Here is a 23,246-nt window from a genome sequence, read left to right as displayed (position 1 = left end):
TTCCAGGAGGTCCTTCCCTGGTTTGGAAATCATGACTACTTCCGCCATTGACATCGATGGGGCCAGACTCCCAGTTGCGCATAAGGTATTAAACAGCCAGGTCACGAGGGGGGTAAAATCAGATGCGAAGACTTTATAGAAGTCGGCCGAAAAGCCGTCCTCACTCGGGTCTTTCCCGGGGGAAAGTTCTTGGATGGCCCGTATGACTTCCTCAGGTCTGATATCTGCTTCTAATTTGGCCGCCTCTGAGGGTGGGAGGGGGGACACCGGTGCCCCAAGCGTGTACTCTTCGGCCGCTACCAGATCCAGACAATCCGCCGTATAGAGGGAAGTATAAAAGGCCTTGAATTCGACCGCAATGTTCGTATCCGACCGAAGGATCTCTCCTCGGTCATTTCTGATCTCTGTTATGTGATGTGCAGTTGACTCGGCCCGCAGTAAGTGTGCTAAGAGCTTCCAGACTTTGTTCCTGCCCTCATAATAACGCTGTCTGGTGTGCAAAAGGGTATATTCGACTCGATCACGGTCAAGAGCCCTCAACTGTTTCCTCGCTGTGTTAAGTAACCGGCACGTTCGGACTGCCCCAGTTCGGGGGTGGACCCCCTCCAGTTTCTTGATTTGGTCCTCCAAGTGCTCCAGCTTAGCTCTCCTTTCCTTGTTAAGTCCCGCCACAATGGCTCGGAAGCGGCCCCTCAAGACTGCCTTCAGCGCATCCCACACCATGAATATAGTGATCATGCCAACATCATTTATTGCCAGGTATGTTTTAATAGCGCTATGTATTTCAGCAATATTGGCATTGAATGTGAGCAGCTTATGGTTCAGCCTCCATACCCTCCGTCTGGGGGGATTCCCTGGGAGGAGTACCGTAAGTGAAATTGGGGAGTGTTCGGAAAGCGCCGCCGTCCTGATCTTTACATCTGCCGTAGCCGTCGTGACCTTAGGGGATGTCCAGAACAGGTCTATGCACGTGTATGTTTGGTGCGCTGCGGAAAAAAAGGTGTATTCCCGGGCCGTTGGGTAGCGGTGTCTCTAAGCATCCGCAAGTCCAACCTCCCCCAGTCTTTGTAGCATTGAATCCGAAATGGACCCTGAGTGCCCTACTCAAAGAGCCGATCTATCTAATTGAGCATCCGGGGCTAAGTTAAAGTCTCCCACATTCACCAAGTCCTCGTCTGGGGACTCAAGGATAATGTGCAATGCGTCTCGGAAGAAGGTTTCCTTTTGTTCGTTAGGGCTATAAACGGAAGCTATCGTGTATGCGTGGTTCCCAATTGATACCCTCAGTACCAACAGCCTGCCGGGTACTTCTGCGTGCACGCCAATCACATTCCCTTGGAAGTGCATTGCAAAAAGGATAGCCACCCTGGACCTCTTCCCAGGTCTTAATGAGAAATACTGTCTGTCAAACCATTTCAACCGGAGGCGTTTCCAGTTGGCGCGCAGGAGATGAGTCTCTTGTAAGAGGCAGATATCACATTTAGCATCTCTCAACAAAGCAAGAAGCGCTCGTCTCTTAACAGGTGAGTTAAGACCCCGGACATTAAGGCTCAAAATAACAACTTTAAGGCCTGTCATTGGGGAGTGTTGTGGGCATAAGCCATGACAGACATTAGGTGCAGAATAGCAATCCTGATATGCGCTGCCCCCCAGCTCCAGCAGCCCACAAAATCCTGTCAAAGGATCCCCCGCCCGTCCCCATTCCCTTCCCCAGTTCCACGCGCTGTCCACCAGGTGAGTTGTAATGAGCTCTTCGTGTATGGTGTAGTGTGGGTCGTAGCTGCTTTCCGTGAGGGCCTGTATCCCCCACTAGGAAGGGTCTGGCTAGTGATCTTAGTCATTGCGATTTAGCCTCCCCATGCCACCCACGCCCTTTAAAGATATGACTCAAGGTATCACTCACCCCTTTTTGGTACAGGTGGGCTCCCAAGTCGAAATATTACCCTGCCTAAATATGTGAAGACCTCTGATCTCGAGAGTGTAGGAAAGAGAACGAGAGAGGGAAAAGAAAGACATAGCAAGAAGAAACAAGTAAACAAATGATCCGCCGTCCATCGGCAATACTTGGTACATGGGTCCATGTGTCCGGTGGTCGGTCATCACAGCTCCAGGGGTTGAGCTCCTCTCACCAAGGCTGAAGTCTCACACCCCAGGCTTCGGTTTACTATCGCCATCCGTGGGCCCCGGATCTGCGCCAGTGGAGATCACTTACTAGCTGGGTCACCCGTACCCTCATGGTTCTGTATCTGACGCAGAAGAGCTTCCCTTTCTTTCTGGCGTTCTTCTTCCTAAAGTTTTGTGCTGTTTCCCTTTCTGAGGCCTCTTCTCCGATTTGGCTTAAGTGGTTTCCCAGAAGATAGACTTTCCTCTTGAGGCTCCGAGCCCCCAACTTCTTCCAAGACATTCCCAAGGATTTCCTGAGCTTATTGTAGATTGCGGGTGGCACTCGTGATCATTTCCTTCTGCCGGTGTGAGTGTAGATGTAGGAGAGTAGGGTCTGCTTTCTATGTTCACCCCCACTTTTTGCTTTTGCTTTACTGGTTTTCGACTTAGATGTGGCTGTGGGCCTGCTAATCAGACCCACAGCCCTGCTGCTCTCTCTCTAAATTGATACTATGTACTTTAGGTGCATAACCCATTTGGATAGGATCACCTTATTGTCCCCTGTACAGTGTACCTTAGGTACCCAGGGCACAGGTGTACCCTAGGCCTACCAGGGGCTGCAGCATGTATTATGCCACCCCTGGCCTGGCCTTCCATTATGACACAACTGGCTGATCACTCAGCTGGGGCAAGGTCGTGTAATCACTCCTTGCTTAGGTGTAGTATTCCTATACCTACCTTACATATAGACACGTGTACCTATCAGCCACTCCTATGGCAGGCCTTAACAATCCTGGAGGCAGAGTGCTTGGTAACATGTGAGATGGTGCTCTAGCATGAGCTGAGCCTGTCTGCAGCTTTCGGAACCATGTCCTTATAGCTGTTCTATGATATAGCCTACCATATACCCTTAAAGTGCCTTATAATCTTAAACGGTTATGGTAACTATGGTTTGGCTTTATCAATACATGTCGTGTAAGGTGTCTAACACTTTGGAATAATACCCCCATCCCATTTCTGGGGATGAGGATATTATCCCTCCCTTCTAGAGGGAGAAGACATGTTGCAACCTACTTACCCGGTTAAAGTTAACCAGAGCCCCAGCATCACAAAATGGATGCTGCTGCCACGACACAAGTCTGACCTCCTGCTGCTGGGAGTGATCCCGGCAAGGGAGGCTTGGACAATAGGTTTCCTGCCTGGGGAGGTGCGAGCACCACCCCAGACAGGCCTTAGTGTATTGGGGCAGGGAGGGATGAATGAAACGAGACACTGCCTGGGGCACACAAGGTGTCCCATGCATAGTCCAGTTCAAACCGGTGCTGGGGCACACCAGCCCCAGTCCTGGCGCGAAACTGGACAAAGGGAAGGGGGTGTAACCACCCCCCTCCCAGGTCCCACCCATAAGGCGTGATCTAGCAGGTAACCCAGCCCCCCAGATTTGGAAAAGAGTGGTAGCTGGGCCTCAGGAGATTAGATTATCCTGAACCTGCAACTTGAACAGAAACTCTGGACCTTCGACATTCGACGAAAGAAGAAGACTGAAGAATCTCCCTTGTGGCCAAGGAGTGGCTACCCTGTGCAAACAGGCACCATCAAGAGACTACCCTTTGCTTTGCTGAAGTTCTACGAGGGACCGACTGCAGAGCCCGACCAGAGCCTTGACTTCCAGACTTCTCCGACCCTGATCCACATCCACAGCAGAGTTGAGATCCGTGGAGGCGACGAGAGACGTGGGACCGGCTACCTGGGAAAAGTGGCGAGTATCTTCCAGCGCAGCTTCTGAGGCACCTTCGAAGTTGTGCACCGGGGATTCAGAAGCCCCAACCCCAAGCACCATCTGCACCGAAGATCAGCCCCCCACACTCCACGAGTCCTGCGTGGGGCCCTTCTGCATTTTCCTGCTTGCCGCGTCTGTCCGGTTGCTTGCCCGTTGGCTAGCGGCCTCTGTGACGACACACCTTGAAATCTTCACTGCTGGTTTGGCTCCTCCAGACTGGCTCCCGCTTCTTTGCAAAAGAGAAGCACCCCAGACCTTCCTGGTCTGCACCAAAAGCAAGTCCTCCGTTCTTCGTGGGTTCCGCTTGCCAAGGCTTGGTGAATCCTAGTTCGACTTCGACGCCGCCGACAGCAAGAGCCTTCGTGGGACAGCTCGCCTCCTGGTCCTGGTCGTCCTCGACGCCTCCTGGTACCCGTGGCTGCAGCGACAAGCTTCACCCTTCACCTGCAATCTTCACGACATCGCCTGGTTCCTTCCTGGTTCCACGTGGTCACTGGCTAGTGACCTTGACTCTGTCCCTTCTGCTTGCAGGTACCCTTCCTTCTTGACCCCGGCCTTGGGATCCACCGGACACTCTGCACTGACTGCCTGTCAGCAACTTTCCTTCAGGCATCCATAGAAGTCCACGACGAAACCCGACGCAAGTTCACACCTATGCACCCGCAGCCCGTGGGCTAGGTAACTTGGGTACTTCGGTGCTCACAAGGGTATTGACTATCCTAGGGTCTAGTTTCCGAGTCTCGACTCTCTAGCTGCTTCAGAAGTGTCCTTAAACTGCTTATTTCAGAACTGTACTATTTCTATCGACTATACGCATTACGCGTGAGTGTTTCCACTCTGCACCTGAATCCCGTGGGCCTCCCACTTCCTAACTGTTGGTAGTGTAGTGTAGCCCCAGCGATTCCCTAGGCCTAGGCCTACTCTATTTCCGTGACAGTGGTCCTTATACCACTTCTTTAATATATGGTTTGCGTGGCCCCTAGGGCCTAACTGTATTACTTACCTGTGTGACTTAATGTATGCTTAAATAAAACTGTGTTGTACTTACCTCGAATCTCATAAAGAGTGCTGAGGGTTTGACTAGAATAAATACACTTTATTTTATATATATATCTATTGTGGTGTCCTTTCATTTGGTATTCAAGGGATTATATATGGTATCACAGCTGGCTTCACATGCCATTCAGAGTTTAGCCTAAGACTGCTCTTGTCCATGCTACCACTAGGATAGCTGGTCTAGAAGGTTGACTTTACAACCAATCACCATAAGGGTTGTTTGGACTGATATAAGGTGTACACTAGAACTAGTGACATCATACATCAGGCCAACTTCTCACAGTAGACAGGCGAGGAGGTCCTGCTGCTGACCCTGCCCGGATGCGGGCCTCCCGGCACGATGGGTGCGATACAATATGATCTCTTTATTACTTAAATCTGGCACTACATGGCGAAAGAAACGGAGCACCCAGTCCTCCAATTTGCCCCCGTCTGCTTGGAGTGGCATGCCTTTGATGCGGATACTGGATCGCCTCGAGCGGTTTTCCAGATCTTCCAGTTTGAGGTAGAGCTCCACGTTGCGTTCTCGAAGATCTATTAGCTCCCGGGCCCGGTCTGTGATTTCTTCTTCCCTGTGTCCCCACTGCGTTCCAGGGAGTCCACGCGGTCCCCCACTTCTTGAATCTCCGTTCTCAGCTGCCTGATGTCAGAGACCACGTCTTGCCGCAGGCTTGCAATATCCTCCCTAAGCGAACTAAACAGCTTTTCCAGGAAGCTCCGCGTGATCGGGTCGTCTGCGCGCTCACCATCTGGATCCACTTCCTTCTCGACGGGCTGGGCCATCTGATGGTCGGAGCCATAACCCCGTTTTCTCCGCACCTGGTTTTTGAAGGAGGTCTCTGATCGTAGCGTCCTTCTTTGTCCGCGGCATAGTCATTGCTATGGGTCAGTGCTGCGTCGGTCAGAAGAACCCCCCAGTCGAGAGACCACCAGGCGGGGACCAGCGCCCCTCTGTTCCCCCCTCCAGTCAGTGTCCTTAGCTGCCGGCTCTCTGAGCACTATTGCCCGTCGCCAGGAATGCGGGGGGAAGGTCTATAACCTCCAGGGCCCTCTGTCCACTGGTTGACCCCTGAACCACCAAGGACTTCCTCGTGTGTCTCGGGATTGTGCCTTCTGGTTCGAAATCTGGGCCTGACCGTGGCAAGCAAAATGAGCGATCCCCCAGGTGGTTGCAAGCTTCAAAGGAGTCTCTCCCCAATTACTCACACCCCGCAGCCCCCACACGTCTCTCGGTGGTGCATGGCAGATCTTGGCAAAGATCGGGTCTCAGCTACCGGAATCCGGCACAGCCTTCCGGCTATAGCTACACTGTACTCTGCCGGGCCGGCCTACCTGCTCGGGAGAATCTGCGTGCAGCTGGGGGGTACCTGGACGCCGAGACCTACTGTTACCTCTAAGATCGTGGCAGTGGCTCAAGACCGCAGACCCCCAATCCGTCGTCTGGGGCAAGGTCGTGGGTGCTTACACACAGTCCACTGAATCGGCCACTTGGCCTAGCCCAGGAATCCTTGATGGCAGGCAAAAGGGGTGCCCCTCCCGCCACCGACATCCAGCGCTCCGCGCGGCGTTCCTGTCCTGCGGTTTGCTGGCTCCTCTGCAATGCTGCTTATCCTGCCTGGGGGACTGCCTTTGCCTGCCCCCCCCCCCCCCAGACAGGGATGCACCGGAGGCCACACGCCCGCAGCCCGGCCCAGGCACGGGGCCTCCTCCGCAATCACCGCCTCGTGGTCCCGGGATCCGATCAGGCCTCTCCGCTGTACCTCTCAGAGTGGGACTCCCGTTGCCGCTGGCAACTCTCCACGCCGCTTCCTACACAAATGCGCGGCCGGGGGCTCCGCCCGCGACGATGCCTGTGAGCGCCGCAACCTCGGTGCACTTCTTCACCCGGCGGCTCCTCGCGGCGGCCGCCGCGCAGCCCAAATCTCAGCTTCTGAAAGCGGCTTCGGCGTCTTCGCAGCTGATTGCGGCGGAGTCAGGGAGGACCCCTCAGTCCTGAACAGCCCGCTTTTGTCCAGGGCCCCCTGAGTCAACTTGTTCTCCGCCTCTGGGGTCTCAAAGTCGCTGTTTGATGCCTTTTCTCGGCCTTGGCGAGCGGAGCCCCGAAGAAACGGTGCTACTCCGCCGCCACCTTGGCTACACCCCCACCGACACTATATGAAGGTAAAGCCCACTACTGATCAGCAGATTTTACCTTCATCTCACCTCAGCCTTGTGCAGTGTTCCATTGTTTAACAATTAGATTTGTCACTTATACATAGACATGCTTATACATTATAAACAGACTTTTGCCAACTGCTCCAACCCCACAGCCACCAGGAACGACATCACCCCCTCCCAAGAACTATGCAGCACCCGGGAGGACTTCTTCAATGACAAGATCTCTGCGATCTACGAGAACTTCAAACCCCAAACCCCCGCCGCCGACAGCATCAGCCTACTCACACCCACTAACACAAACCTCGAACACCTGATTACCCATTGGGACCCTCTCACAACTCAAGCCACTATCTTCATCATGAACTCTGTACACTCTGGAGCACCCGCTGACCCATATACCCATCACATCTTCAACCTCTGGAGCAAGACAATTAGCGACAAGCTCAAGAAAGTCCTGAAAGACTCCATCACCACGGCCTCCTTCCCTGAGGACTGGAAACACGCTGAAGTGAGGTCCCTCCTCAAGAAACCATCCGCTGACTCAGCAGAACCAAAAAACTACACGCCCGTCTCCCCCCTCCCCTTTACGGCAAAGGTTCCCAAAAAGGCAATCAACCAGCAACTCACCAAACACCTGGAACACCATAACCTCCTGGACCCCTCTCAATCCGGATTCTGAGCCCAACATAGCACTATGATAGCCATGACCGCAGCCACCGACGACATCAGGGCCCTCCTGGACCATGGCGAAACAGCAGCCCTCATCCTCCTGGACCTGTCAGCCGCCTTCGACACCATCTCCCACCACACCCTGATCAACAGACTCCACCAAATCGGAATCCAGAGAGATGCCCTCAAATGGATCACCTCATACTTTATCAGAAGAACCCAGAAAATCTGACTCCAACCATTCACTTTGGACTCCAAGAAGATCATCTGCTGTGTCCCACAAGAATCGGTCATCAGCAAACACCCAGCCCATCTTCTCGCTGTCAAAAGACCCCTTCACCACCAGAGCCAGCTGGCACAGATGTATGATGAACGTCGCTGAACCAATGAAGAACAACTGTCTAAAATTCAACACGGACAAGACGGAAGTCCTCATCTTTGGGAACAACACCTCACCATGGAACGATGCTGAACTCGGCCCTTCCCTCACCCTGACGAACCACGTTCACAACCTCTGCATCTTCCTGGACAGCAAGTTATCTATGCAAAATCAGGTAAACGCAGTCTCATCTGCATAATTCTGCAGCCTACGCATGCTCTGTAAGCTTTTCAGGTGGCTCCGAATCAACGCCAAAATGACCGTCACTCAGGCCCTCATCACCAGCAGGTTGGACTACGGGAATACTCTCCACATAGGAATCACACCACGCCTCCTGAAGAGACTACAGACAATACAAAACTCAGCAGCAAGACTCATCCTCAACCTCCCCAGTAGGACTCACATCACTTCACACCTCAAGAAGCTACACTGGCTCCCAATTCAGAAACGATGCCAGTTCAAGATGTTGACCCACGGATCCCAAGCCTCGCACAATGAAGGACCAGCATACATCAAAAAATCCCTGACCTTCCACCAACCGACAGACACCTGTGATCCGCCTTCCTAACAGACACACCCTCGATCCGCCAAGCCAACAGCAGAGGACGCTCCTTCTCTCACCTGGAGGCCAAAGCCTGGAACAACCTTCCCTTGCACCTTTGGACTGCCTCATCGCTCCAGGAATTCAGGAAAGGACTCAAGACCTGACTGTTTGAATAAACAGAGCACCATGAAGCAGCTAGCACCTCCACCGCCTTGAGACACACACGGGTAATTTGCTGCACTTTCCAAATCCTGATTGATTGAACAATGAAAAGAATTGTGCAGATAACTATAACATTCCATGGATATTCTTTGGATATTCATCAGTTTCCCACTTCCTCCAGACTTACATTGCACGTGCCTCTTCCATGGTACGCCGCCGCTCAGCCATCTCCTTGCGTAGCCGAACCACCTCCCTCTGGATATCTTCCTCCTCCTTCTTGGCCTTCAGCGCCTTCTTGCGGCTCTCTTCCTGCACCAGTTGCTGGGCTTCCGACAGGGCCATCTTTTTCAAGGCACGCTCCTGCTTCTGGCGCTCCAGCTGCTGCTGCCTTTTTGCACGGTTCTCTTTCACCTTAGTAAAGAATATTTTTTTTCATTTGTACTGAGCACAATTACATTTTACGTATGTACTCTCCAAAAGTGCATTGTTGAAAATATTCTTCATTACTAAAAAGGGTCATAACACTCATTAGATTCATTTAGAGACATAGATAAGCTGACATAGATAAACTGGTAGGCTAATTAAAAAAGAGGTAAAAAAAGATGGACGTTCGGTTCTAATACTGTAAATAGTTATAAAGATTTAATTGTTATAATTATTAATATTATAAGTAGTAATAACAATATTAATAGCTCTTAAACATAGAAATGTTCTGTACATTTTGTATACGACTGAGAAAACCTCATGCAGAAAGATTATCCATTTCTCTCTTATTCCTAAGTGGTTTGGTTCAGAGAACAGACTTGGCTTAAATCACTCACACACCTATCACTTTAGGTAAGTCCTATAAACACCAAATCATGGAATGGAACCAATCTTAGTACACACAATAAGTATTAAAAGTACATTTATTATGCCTTCTTTCATCTCCTTTCTCCAGCATCAAAGTAAAACACTGCAAGAATGAATGGCCAAACATCCCATTCAGGCCTCATCCAACCATACTGTGACTTGTTAACACTGCCTTTGCAGTTAGCTAGGTGACAGATGTTTCAATCTGTTTCCTATACCTTTACACAGCTGTTGATACAAACCTTCTATGCTGGTTTAGCTAGAAGGAGCTCCAGATTACAGCATGCCAATCTCTTTCATCCTATGCCTGTGTGCTGTGACCTCCAAGAGCAATTTCTTTACAGCCTTTAAACATACGTGAGTATGTCGCTCACCGATGTCTGCCATGCTTTTGTTACTCCAAACTGTGCTAAGACCCTCATTCATACGGACAAGCCTGGTTACTTTCACATTAATCAACAATATGTCAAGTTATGGGGTACAAAAACCACATCCCGAACACCTTCTGTACACTGGCCCCTAACAGCCAATCTGTTGCACCCAGATGTCAGACAACATAAATAAACTCCCTTTCAGTCTTGAGAACTCCAAAAGACAGCTGTCATACCAATATCTGTACTCTCACACCTAACCCTGTCCCCCATAATACCCAGTCCACCAAACACATCAACTTTTACTGGCAGTGAAACTATCAGCAGGTGTACGTCAGAAAATAATTTCCTCCCAGATCCACTGCTCAAATCAGAACTTTGGCAGCAATAAAACAATGTCTCAACAGGTAGATCACCTGGGGGGGACTATTCAAAGGAGATTCAATCACATAGCAAGAAGGAACAACGGAGACCAAGGGAGGATGGAAAGGTTGTTATTTTTGCATATAGAAGCACAGAAATACAACTAAATTGCAGTAACCATAACAACCAAATGGGCACTGGAAGTGTTATAGTGAATGAACGGCGCAGTGACACATGTGGTGAAAGGACAACGTGAGGCGGCGCAAGCAATAAGGTGATTGGTGAAGGTCAAACGAGAGTATTTACATTCACAAACATAATTTCATCATTTGTGAGTGACCATTTAATATATCGCAATTGGCGTTGTGGGGTTGACGGCGTTTCAAGCTCTCTAACTTGAGGTCATCATCAGGACGATGGTTACACAAATCAATAAGAGTGCTCTGGCGGCAATCAATGAGGATGGGGGAGGGGGAAGAACAGAAGGTGAAGCCTACACTTCTGGAGACCTAGAGGTGGTGAGGCTTGAGAGGCGGCCAATGTCCGAGATGTGGTCAATTTGAAGGTCCAACATCTAAGGGAACGAGCATGCGTGCGGGAGGAGGGCAGCACTCGAAGGAAAACGATTCGCGGGACAGGGATGAGTCCAATTCAATCCAATCCGTAAGGAATACGGAGGTCGGCGTGAGTCCGGACAGCGCAGGGAGCGAGCAAAACGTCTCAAAAATCAGAACTTTGACAACACTCAAATATTGTCCAGAGACATGCTAACCTCACAGTTGCTCCATTTAATTTTTGCACTTTCAAGCCTGTCAGCTGATGAACCCTATCAAAACAGGCCACAGCTTCTTCAGGCATAAACATACTCCAATAGGATTGCAAAAACATATGACAAATGCAACACTCCAGTGCTCAAACATAATTTTCACATTCTTGCTCCAAACTCCCAACTCAAAACCCTTACATTAACATCAAGGATACCAGCAGCAGCATCACACTAGGGGCTGCTGATACCCAACTACCAACTGAAGCAACCTTACTCTTAACATGCCAAGTGCCATGCCATCATATTAAATTCTGTCCACTTCTACAGACTCTGTACATTTACCCTGATTTCCTGCCTTACAACCACGATAGCCTCACTTTCAGACCAAGAACAATCCCATTGAGTATCTTAGGCGTGAATATGGACTCCCAGAAGGGGGGAGATACCAGTACTGGCAGGTGTGCCACTGACTCCTTAATCCAGTGATCAAACAAGGAGCACCTTTTGAGAAATACTGGAAGATATTGCACACTCAATACACAACAGATAAACTCATTTTTCAGAGAGCCTGGGAGAAAGAAGCACATTACTCTAGACTCGGATCAATGGGAAGAGATACTCCAGCGAGCAACTAAAGTTGCCTCCCACAAAGCCGGGCGGGACCCGACACTTCAAATCATAAATAGGTGGCACCGCACACCACTGAGTGTGGCCCATATGAATAAAAAATACTGGGGTGGGTGGGGGGTGGGGCGGGATCACCAACACACATCCTCTGGTCTTGCCCAAAGATCTAGATGTTCTGAGACAGAATTCTGTCAAAGGTACACCAGATTATGGAATTGGCTGTAGCCCGCTGCTTGAAAGTTACACTGCTAGGCCACCCAGATGATGAATGTTACCCGCCGAGGGAGTAGAAGGGGATGCCTTATCTCTCTCCTTTTGCTAGCGGTTGAGCAAATGGTTTTGGCCCTAAGGGGGCAAAGTGCAATACCCAAGGAGGCAAAATAGATTGAAAGGCTGTGATGGCGCGTGGGGATGGAAAAGCTTTCCAAAGGGTCAAGGGGAGAAATGAAAGAATTTACTACAACGGGGGCCCCTTTTACAGTACTTCCAGATAGACTATACAGAGCTTACCTGCCCGAAAAGACTATGGGCAATAAAAATCTAAGAACATTCAAAAATTGATGATTATTATAAAATAGTTAAATCGGCTTGGTAAAAACTTGAACTTGAGGACTCATTACGAAGAGAGAAGCTGCGGTGAAATGGCTGCTAGAGACACATCGAGGTTAAAACAGATTGGTGGTGGGGAGGGGTGTTTCATTTGTGGGTGGAGAGGAATGTTTCATTCAATCATTCAATCAATCAATCAGTATTTGTATAGCACAGGCTCTCTGGCAGTTCCTTTACTACGGATTTCAAACCTCTGGCACCTGAGATTCAGAGGATCTGGCACTCAAACATGCCACTGAATCATTTTAATTCTCGTCTGTTGCAACCCCTGAGCCCTCACTCTTAAACATTTTGACCTCGGTGGTATGGCACTCACATGACCGTGGTAGGAGCATCTAACATATAAACTCTGAACCACAAACTCTGACTTCTCATCTCAATGTTCAGTCCTAGAACCGATTGTTTAAATTTCTGATCCTCAAAGTGACCTTGCCAGAGTAACCCAAAAGACAAGCCCCTTTTTGTTTACTGGTTGTCAAACCTTCTATATGTTACGCTTCCTCTAAGGTTCTGGGCCCTTTCATTATTTTATATACAGCCAAGTAAGACAATATGATAACATTAAACGGAATGGTCGGTTGCCAATGTTAAGGCTAAAAATGCTTTAAAATTGGAATACGCAGTACAATTTGTAATTTTTACGATAAATGGTGTCTTTAGCATAGAGTAAACATTATGGCACAAATTTTGTACACGCAGGTCAGATATTAGATAACATACATTAAATACCACATATTTTTCTACTGAGACTAGAAAGCATTATGATGGTACAGGCAAATTATAATATATATATTACCTAACTAGGTAGTTATAGTTAGGACCACGTTTCCATAGGAAATCCGCAACATTCTATTTTGAATAACTTTTGCGCCGGTCGACGAATCCTTGCGAATTTTTCAAAATAGGTGGGGCGCTACGCTCCACTCCTACCCTGAAAGTCTGGGGGGGATTCGTCAAGCGGGGGCTGAGATAAAAGGGGGGTCCCAAAACGCGTTTTTCCCATGCATTTTTCCATAGGACCTTTAGACACAGCTACAGCCCGAACGGCTGAACAGAATTACTTGAAATTTGGCAGAGAGGTAGTCCTCAGGTCAAGGAAGTGCCTTTTGTAGGTTTGGTGTAAATCTGTTCAGTAGATTCTGAGAAAATAGCCTTTAAATCAATATATATATCTGAGCCAGCTTTCGGTGCGCTTATGGTGCGCTTACCGTACGCGTACGGTGGCGTGCGCGATTCTGATTGGCCCTTAGATCTTAGTAAACATTCGAATCGGTCGAAACCAGGAAGCGGCGGCCGCCATTTTCTCTCTCGCACTCTGAGGGGGGAGCTGATAAACAAATGCCAAAAACATATAAAGGGGCTGTTTAGACAGCGCCCATGCACATAACCATGTTAGTTGAGTCTTCAAAGATCCCCCAAGGCAAAAAACGGTAATTTTTTATTTTTCGAAAATTTCGCCGATTACGCTTACCGTACGCTTACCGTACGCGTACGGTAAAAAATTATTAAAAGAAAAAAACCCCACTCTCTCCACCCTGTGTGCAAATGGTGGCAGACGATTGCGGTCGCGTGAGTTATAGTTTCCTGCCCATGTGTGAAACCATAGGTTTCACACATGTTATAGTTAGCTGTAGATTTTACTGATAAAAAACCAATGAAATTCCCCCGTTATAGTTACTGTAGGCAACTATAACTCACGCGACCGTAATCCTCTGCTGATGACATATGTGTCTTTATGAAAAAAAAATATTTGTAATATATGTATAGCTAAAATTTAATGGAAGAAGACATGGGCAAATAAGTGTCTAAATACAGTATTAGCATCAGCAGAGGATTACGGTCGTGTGAGTTATAGTTGCCTACAGTAACTATAACGGGGGAATTTCATTGGTTTTTTATCAGTAAAATCTACAGCTAACTATAACATGTGTGAAACCTATGGTTTTTTCAGTGAATATATATATATGGCATTGTGGGTTGTTTGGGGGCCCGTATATCATTGCTGGGTGATTATTATCTCAATATACTGCCCCTTTACACATTTTTGGGCTTCATTTATGCTGCCCCACTCAGAGTGCGAGAGACAAAATGGCGGCCGCCGCTTCCTGGTTTCGGCCGATTCGAATGTTTACTAAGATCTAAGAGCCAATCAGAATCGCGCTCGCGCACGTCACCGTACGCGTACGGTAAGCGCACCGTAAGCTGGCTCAGATATATATATTGATTTAAAGGCTATTTTCTCAGAATCTACTGAACAGATTTACACCAAACCTACAAAAGGCACTTCCTTGACCTGAGGACTACCTCTCTGCCAAATTTCAAGTAATTCTGTTCAGCCGTTCGGGCTGTAGCTGTGTCTAAAGGTCCTATGGAAAAATGCATGGGAAAAACGCGTTTTGGGACCCCCCTTTTATCTCAGCCCCCGCTTGACGAATCCCCCCGAGACTTTCAGGGTAGGAGCGGAGCGTAGCGCCCCACCTATTTTGAAAAATTCGCGAGGATTCGTCGACCGGCGCAAAAGTTATTCAAAATAGAATGTTGCGGATTTCCTATGGAAACGTGGTCCTAACTATAACTACCTACTGGCGACCGCCAGTAGGTAATTATATATATATATATATATATATATATATATATATATATATATATATATATATATATATATATATATATATATATATATATATATATATATATATATATATATATATATATATATATATATATATATATATATATATATATATATATATATATATATATATATATATATATATATATATATATATATATATATATATATATATATATATATAATTACCTACTGGCGATAGCCAGTAGGTAGTTATAGTTAGGACCACGTTTCCATAGGAAAACCTCAACATTCTATTTTGAATAACTTTGGCGCAGGTCAGATATTAGATAACATACATTAAATACCACATATTTTTCTACTGAGACTAGAAAGCATTATGATGGTACAGGCAAATTATAATATATATATTACCTAACTAGGTAGTTATAGTTAGGACCACGTTTCCATAGGAAAACCTCAACATTCTATTTTGAATAACTTTGGCGCCGGTCGACGAATCCTCGCAAATTTTTCAAAATAGGTGGGGCGCTACGCTCCGCTCCTACCCTGAAAGTCTCGGGGGGATCCGTCAAGCGGGGGCTGAGATAAAAGGGGGGTCCCAAAACGCGTTTTTCCCATGCATTTTTCCATAGGACCTTTAGAACGAGCTACAGCCCGAACGGCTGAACAGAATTACTCAAAATTTGGCAGAGAGGTAGTCCCTAGGTCAAGGAAGTGCCTTTTGTAGGTTTGGTGTAAATCTGTTCAGTAGATTCTGAGAAAATAGCCTTTAAATCAATATATATATCTGAGCCAGCTTACGGTACGCTTACCGTACGCTTACGGTAAGCGTACGGTGGCGTGCGCGAGCGCGATTCTGATTGGCTCTTAGATCTTAGTAAACATTCGAATCGGCCGAAACCAGGAAGCGGCGGCCGCCATTTTGTCTCTCGCACTGAGAGTGATTTTTAAAATATCAAGCCCAAAAACATGTAAAGGGGCTGTTTTGACAACTCCCTCCCACATAGTCATGTTGAGGGAGTCCACAAACATCCCCCAAGTGCAAAAACGGTTTTATTTTTTTTTCGGCAATTTCGCGGGGTACGCTTACCGTACGCTTACCGTAAGCGTACGGTAAAAAAATAAAAATAAAAAAAAAACTATCCACACTTACCCCACCCCCTGTGCTTTTGGTGGCCGAAGGCCACCAAATGTACAGGGCTTATGTTAAGGGCAAAAAACACTATCCACACTTACCCCACCCCCTGTGCTTTTGGTGGCCGAAGGCCACCAAATGTACAGGGCTTATTATAAGGGAAAAAAACTTAGCATTTTCACTGAAAAAACCATAGGTTTCACACACGTTATAGTTAGGAATTAGCATTTAAAAAACCTTGCAAATTCACTGAAAAAACCATAGGTTTCACACATGTTATAGTTAGCGGAAATTTTACTGATAAAAAACCAGTGAAATTCCCCCGTTATAGTTAGCGCAGGCAACTATAACTCACGCGACTGCAATCTTCTGCTGATGACATATGTGTCTTTATGAAAAAAAAATATTTGTAATATATGTATAGCTAAAAATGTATGGAAGAAGACATGGGCAAATAAGTGTCTAAATACAGTATTAGCATCAGCAGAGGATTGCAGTCGCGTGAGTTATAGTTGCCTGCGCTAACTATAACGGGGGAATTTCACTGGTTTTTTATCAGTAAAATTTCCGCTAACTATAACATGTGTGAAACCTATGGTTTTTTCAGTGAATATATATATATATGTTAAGAAGCTCCATATTGTTAGCAAAATTATATTTTAAACGAACACATACAAACATGCTCCATGCTTGGAAACTTGACTTGTAAGTATCTTGTTCTAAAGGTGGCTAAATTACAGGGAGAACAGAGAATGGTGGAATGTGTCATTGTGAGATTAACTCTAAAACTCAGGATACTGTAACTATAGAAACATGCCCAATTTGTCTTATAAAACATCTGATGAGGACTTGAATGAGAATCCCACTCAGCTAAAAACTTCTTTCCTCCCAGATGCCCTGATCTCAACGAGAGCCCAACTTGTCATTGCGGACTGCAGATCATCCAAGCCTTCTCAGATACCCACCCAGTTATGACCAGCTAGGAGCTGCTGTCATCCTGGATTTTCAACCGACAATGCCCTTCTGTGACTATGGGTTTCCACCAAGCCATGTCCCGCTGCCCTTTCAGATTGTACGACATGAACATGGCCCTCTGCCACCTAAGATGCCATCAGAGCCGTCCCATGCTGTCAACCTAGACCCAACCTGCTGATGTCGAAGCTCCATGGTCAGTTTAGGATCCTTCCGTCTCTTCTTTCCCTGGTCATCTCCAATCCGCAGATCTTCCAGTATCCCAGAGTCTACCACTTCCTTCTGCAGGAGCTGCTGCATGTAGTCCTGAACTGTGGTACTTTCCACCTCCTGCTCCAGATACCCGCAGAGGTCTGGAAGACAAAACATTGCAGAATTTCACTTTGCACACTCAGTCTTCATGGAACATCTTCGCCAGATCATGGTCATAAGACTGAGTTTTTGATTCCAAATGGAAACTGCATGATGAACTTCACATGCTTTGTCAAAGAGCGAAACCATAACCTCAACGTTTACACTCCCAAGGTTTTAAGTATGCAAATGATGCATTTACTCCAGAGTTGAATCTACCTGTTGTTGGAACTGGCACTTTCTGGTTGGCTGAGTCAGTACCCCAGCCAGGCAGAACCTACCACTCCCATCAGGGGTGGGTGATTACACACACTGTATAACCTGCACCCTTGAGTAACGTGGCACTGAGCAGTCAGGCTTACCATAGAGGCAATATGTAAAGCATTGGCACAGCACTCACCCACGTCAGGTACAAGTTAATCAGAGTTGCACCCAGGCAATCCAGGCACAACGTTGGGTGCATGATGATACAAGTTACACCAGACCATTCTGGTCACACACAACGAAGAGTTGCAAATTCAGTATCTACCTGAAAAGGAGGCACAACGTCTGGTGCATGTTGATTTTGGTCACACCAAGCAGCTCCGTGGACAGAGACAGACACACAGAAGAGTTGCAAATTTTGTACCTCCCTGGAAATGAGGCACGACGTCCGGTGCACGTCAATTTTGGCCGCCCCAGACTGCTCCGGTGTCACTCACACACAAACTCACAGAAGAGTTGCAAATTCCGTATCCCCCTGGAAATGAGACTCAACGTCCTTTTCACGTCGATATTGATCCCACCAGAAAGCTCCGGTCACGAACACAGGCGCAAGTTCAGCAATGCCTCATGAGGTACAATGAAGCAGTTACTACAGTTAAGCCCTCACCTCCGAGGGTCGCAACCTGTGAATCAGACACCACAAGCAATGAGCATGCAGTCGGTATGTCGCACAAGAGAGATGTAACTTATAAAGGGGGGGCGTCATCTCGCCCCCCTCCAGTAGCACAGCAACATTATGCCGGATTGGCGATTATGTCAGTTTCTCTTTCATATTAATCAATTTGTTCATTATATTCCTCACATTTCTTTTCATCCTCTCTTCAACATGAATTTCATTCTTTGCTCCACACGTGGAATATTATGCATTTTTCCAGGTTTCCCACAAGAGAGATGTGGCATGATCGACGAAGCAGGCCATGCTGGGTACCGCAACCGGTGAATCCGCTCACCACCAAGACAGTTATGCGTGCCAATGTCCCCACAATGCTGGGTCCACACACCTTAGATGCGGGCCAAAAGTCGAGGCTCCGCACAAGGCAATCCAGTCTCCAGGCACAATTCTTAGTTCAACACCCATGTCACGCTACCAGTTGGAATTCAGCAGATGATGTGGACACTTGAGAGAGCACCACGCTTCAGGTGTCACAGGTAAACGGTGTGGGTCCCTTTTAGGAAATCTTTGATGTCCCTGAGACCGCCAAGAGAACAGGGGGCAAGCTCAACTAGCCGTTGGTTGAAGAGCACAGTTCAGGGTGCCACACATCAGCAGGTAGTCGACCCAGGCCTATCACTGTTCAGAAAGGGCACGCTGTCCCTTTCAAAAGGCAGCAATCCTCCTTGTGCGCAACATCAGTTCTCTGGCAATGTGAACCATGTCCCCACAAGCATATCTTACCCCGTGCTGAAGTATGGCATCAGTAGTTATACTGGAGTGTGCCTTTGAAGTTGGGGGTGGTTCAAAGGGTCTCCCTTCAAACCACAGACGTCTGCCCTAAATTTCAGTCCTGTCTGCCATGGAATGCAGTTCTTTATCTTTAGTGAGGCCATGATCTGGCTCCAGAGGCCAAGTGTAAAAACCTCTTCCTCCAATCTCTCCAGGTGGCCTGCAAATGGCAGAAGTCTGTCGTTCCAGTTGCATGCCCAGTGTTTTATAGCTGTTGCAGGGGAATGCCCAGATGTGCTACCCCAACCTTCAGTGTGCAATCAGTGTGGACTGGAGCCAAGCATCAAGGCACACAAAGAGTTTCAACGCACAGAAATGCAAACTTTCTACTACTGGCATTTCTACTGGAATTATGACACCTTTATCACTGGCAAGGGGTTGCTGCTGCGAATCCAATGCCACTATTGCTGTCTGAAATGATTTCAACCATTTCCACATGTTAGCCTATGGGAAGAGCAAACCTCATAGGCAGTAAATACACACATGGGTATTCTTCAATACCTCAGCAGGGGACACACAGGTGTACCTGCCCTGCCTCTCATCTACCACTCACTTCACCCATTAAGATGTACCCTCGGGGTATTCGGTTGTAGTGAAAGGTCCTCTCAGGATGGCTACTGACTTAAACAGGCCAGTCTAAGTAAATGGGTGATTCAGGGTGCAACGGCAGTCTGGACACGTACTGAAGAGCACCATCGGTGCAAAGCGCACACCAGCCTGCACACATATTTAGGAGCACCATTGATGCAAAGCACATGCTAACTTGCAATGGCAGGCTGGACACGTATTTAAGAGAACCATCGGTGCAAAGCACACACCAGCCTGCAATGGCAGGCAGGACACGTATTTAGGAGCACCATTGGTGCAAAGCGCACATCAGCCTGCAATCGCAGGCCGGACACGTATTTAGGAGCACCATTGGTGCAAAGCACATGCCAGCCTGCAATAGCAGGCTGGGTCTGTATTTAGGAGTACCATCGGTGCAATGGGCCCACCTGCCTACAATGGCAGGCCGGACACATATTTGGGAGCACCATTGGTGCGAGTGCGCACACCAGTCTTCAATGGCAGGCCGGACACATATTTGGGAGCACCATTGGTGCGAGTGCGCACACCAGTCTTCAATGGCAGACTGGACCCAGCTTAGCACACCATCAGCGCCGAGCACACCAGTGAAAGTGCGCACACAGGCTGGACCCAGGTCTTTTAATCATCATTTGTGCGAGTTTGCATCCACCGACCAGCCAAGGCAGACCTGACTTACGCTTTAAAAACCCCAGGCGAGCACCACTTCCTAATGTGTGTAGCAAGAGAGTGCACACTTTCACACTGCACTTTCAGCGGGAAAGTGCCCCAGGCCCTAACAAGGGAATCGGTCAGACCTGGGAAGTGTCCCAAAGGGAGAGCCGACCCCCTAGGTAGGGAAAACCCACATGAGGATTCATCCCTACCCAGGCAGTGTACACGCAGATGTACCTACCCGGCCACTCATCTACCCCAGAGTTTGGTGCCAATAAACGGCTCCCTCAGGGTTGGCTACGGAGTGAGACTGAGTATGAAACATTTTGACAGGCTATTTAGGTGGGTGGCAAAATCAGTGTGGCATCCCCCTAATAGCCAGTGTCGCACCCACCCTGGGTATGTGGTGTACCTTCTTACAGGGCACTCACAGGTACGACAAATAAACCAATCAAGTAAGCAACCTATCTTGGCATGTGCAGGAAGAGTGTAAGCATTTTCCTGCTGCAGTACAGTGAGAAAGTGCCCAGAGAACTGAGGTCAGGGTCAAAGAGTTGGCAATAACCAAGAGGACAAAAAGAAAAACGTTTTATTGAAATCCCCCTAAGAAGGACCATGTCCAACACCTGTGACAGTACAAATATTCTTTCCACTACCAAATAACACTAGTATATTTGTATCAGGTGATGCAGAGTTTTTGCTGCCAATTCAGCTTTTGGCACTAAAGAACACGTTACTTACCTTCGGTAACGCTTTTTCTGGCGGATAAAGTATCTGTCTGTGGATTCCTCACCTTTTGAGTTACACCTGCGCCAGCATTTCACGGAAACTTTTTTTCTAGCTCTCCCACGTCGACGAGGACGTCACAATGGCACGGCTCCACTTGCGACTCCGTATGACGTCACCAGAGCCACAAGTAGACCTCGTCGGCGTGCTGACGTCAGTTCCACTCATTTTTTCCGTGCCCCCGAGGCGAACAGGTGGACCGACAACACAATTGGAGTATACACAGTATACAATATATATATATATATAAATTCACACAACATAAAGAAAAATAGGAAAAGCTAAAGAAACAAAGCATTTGCTAAACATCAATAGCAAGGCAATCAAAAGACATAGGGAAACAACCATGTCAAATAACCAACAACTCCTTTGGTATACGGGGAGGAGAGTGGGTCAGTCAGGAATCCACAGGCAGAAAAAGCGTTACTGAAGGTAAGTAACTTGTTCTTCTGATGGATACATCTGCCTGTGGATTCCTCACTTTTTAAATTGAATCCCACAGCAGTCCTGCTCCCAGACGAGGGTGTCCACCTACTCATACCAAAAAGTCCTGCATCACAGAGCGTGCAAAATGGCCATCCCTCCTAACCTCCAAATCCAAGCAATAATGCTTTGCAAAAATATGGAGGGAGGCCCAAGTTGCTGCCATACAAATGTCAACAACAGGAACACCTCTAGCCAAAGCAGAAGAAGAAGACTTAGCTCTGGTGAAATTAGCTCTAATACCTTCAGGCAGCTCCTTCTTGGCCAAGGAGTAGCAGATCTTGATGCACAAGATGATCCACCTGGAGAGTGTTCGCTTGTGGATAGCCTTGCCTTTCATTCGTCAAATGTAGCCCACGAATAGCTGGTCGTCCAGGCTCAGATCCTTGGTTCTGTCCAGATAGAAGCTGACAGCCCTCTTAAGATCCAGACGATGAAGTCTCTCCTCCTCCTTGGAAGGGGGAGGATAGAAGGTAGGTAAGGTAATAGATTGACCTAGATGGAAAGGAGTAACCACGATAGGCAGGAAAGCAGCCCTGGTCCTGAGAACCATCTTTTCAGCATGAATGGTTAAAAACGGAGGTTTAGAACTGTTGAACTATGCTTAAAATGGCCACTGAGACTCCATTTCGTGTTGCCGTGCTCTCGGCAACCTGGTGAAGGATTGCTTTCTATGTCCCTGTTAGAACTTGCTTAACCCTCCTCGCTCCTTGCGGTTGAGCTGATTCCAGAAGCTGCTTGTGTACCTCGCCCCCCCCCCCCCCGGGTTGTGCCAGAGACTTAGCCACATCCTGTCCACTGTTGGTAACTCAGTCTCTTACACCATCAGCTGTGCTCCGTGACCACGCCATCTGGGCGCTGAAGCAAGAGGCTGTGTACATTGTGCAATCAGAGACCGACGCTCACTGGCCACGATTACGCTACCTGAGACTGATGAGGAACTTGTTGGATGTGCAAAGGGTGTGGCTAGTGTTATAATTATGTGTGCGCTGCGGAGTGAAGCAGCAGTCTCCGTAGAATTGTCTTTGTACCATTCTGGGACCCGGTCCTTAGCTCGATCTAATAAATTAAATTTACTTTCCTCCACAGCTAAGTTGTCCTGGTCTCTTTGGTAATGCATGAGTAATCAAGTTGAACCCGTAGATTCTAGGTGTCCCCTGCACCGCTAGCTTTGACCCTCCAGTCGGGAGGGGTCTCTAATAGCCGGTTCTACAATTGGCACCCAAACGTGGGGCGTCTTCGGTGGTCGTCATTGAGCCTGGTGGTCGTGAGTGGTCCGCGATCGAATTCCAAGGGAGGCGCGCCACTACATTGGCTGAAAATTGTCCCTGTGGGCCCGAGGTCCCCGATTGCGTGATTCCTCCCTCCTAGGGGCTATCCGACTGCTGCCCCGACTGACGCCCCAGTTCCGGTTCCTAATTTTTGGAGATCGAGACCTTTTTGATACTTGCTGTGCGAGGGAAGATTAACGGTCAGGTAAGAGTGGGAGTGACCCACTTCTTTGGTGAATTGTAATCGGTTTTGGTTATTGTTCGACT

The 23,246-nt window shown here is 48.0% G+C and overlaps 1 protein-coding gene across 2 annotated transcripts in view; it reads right to left on the bottom strand.

The window, feature by feature from the left end:
• The window catches only part of CCDC191 (coiled-coil domain containing 191), a 156,790-nt gene that overhangs the window by 83,826 nt on the left and 49,718 nt on the right, over positions 1-23,246 (bottom strand). For both annotated transcript variants that reach the window (XM_085621068.1, XM_085621067.1), the window contains 2 exons: positions 17,316-17,494; positions 9,038-9,261 (listed from right to left, as the gene is read on the bottom strand). In XM_085621068.1, coding sequence (XP_085477194.1) covers positions 9,038-9,261; positions 17,316-17,494 — 403 coding nt within the window. The remainder of the gene's footprint in view (positions 1-9,037; positions 9,262-17,315; positions 17,495-23,246) is intronic.

Source organism: Triturus cristatus, chromosome 8 (genome assembly GCF_964204655.1).
Source record: "Triturus cristatus chromosome 8, aTriCri1.1, whole genome shotgun sequence".
Lineage (NCBI taxonomy): Eukaryota > Metazoa > Chordata > Amphibia > Caudata > Salamandridae > Triturus > Triturus cristatus.
This window is presented reverse-complemented; position numbering and strand designations above follow the sequence as displayed.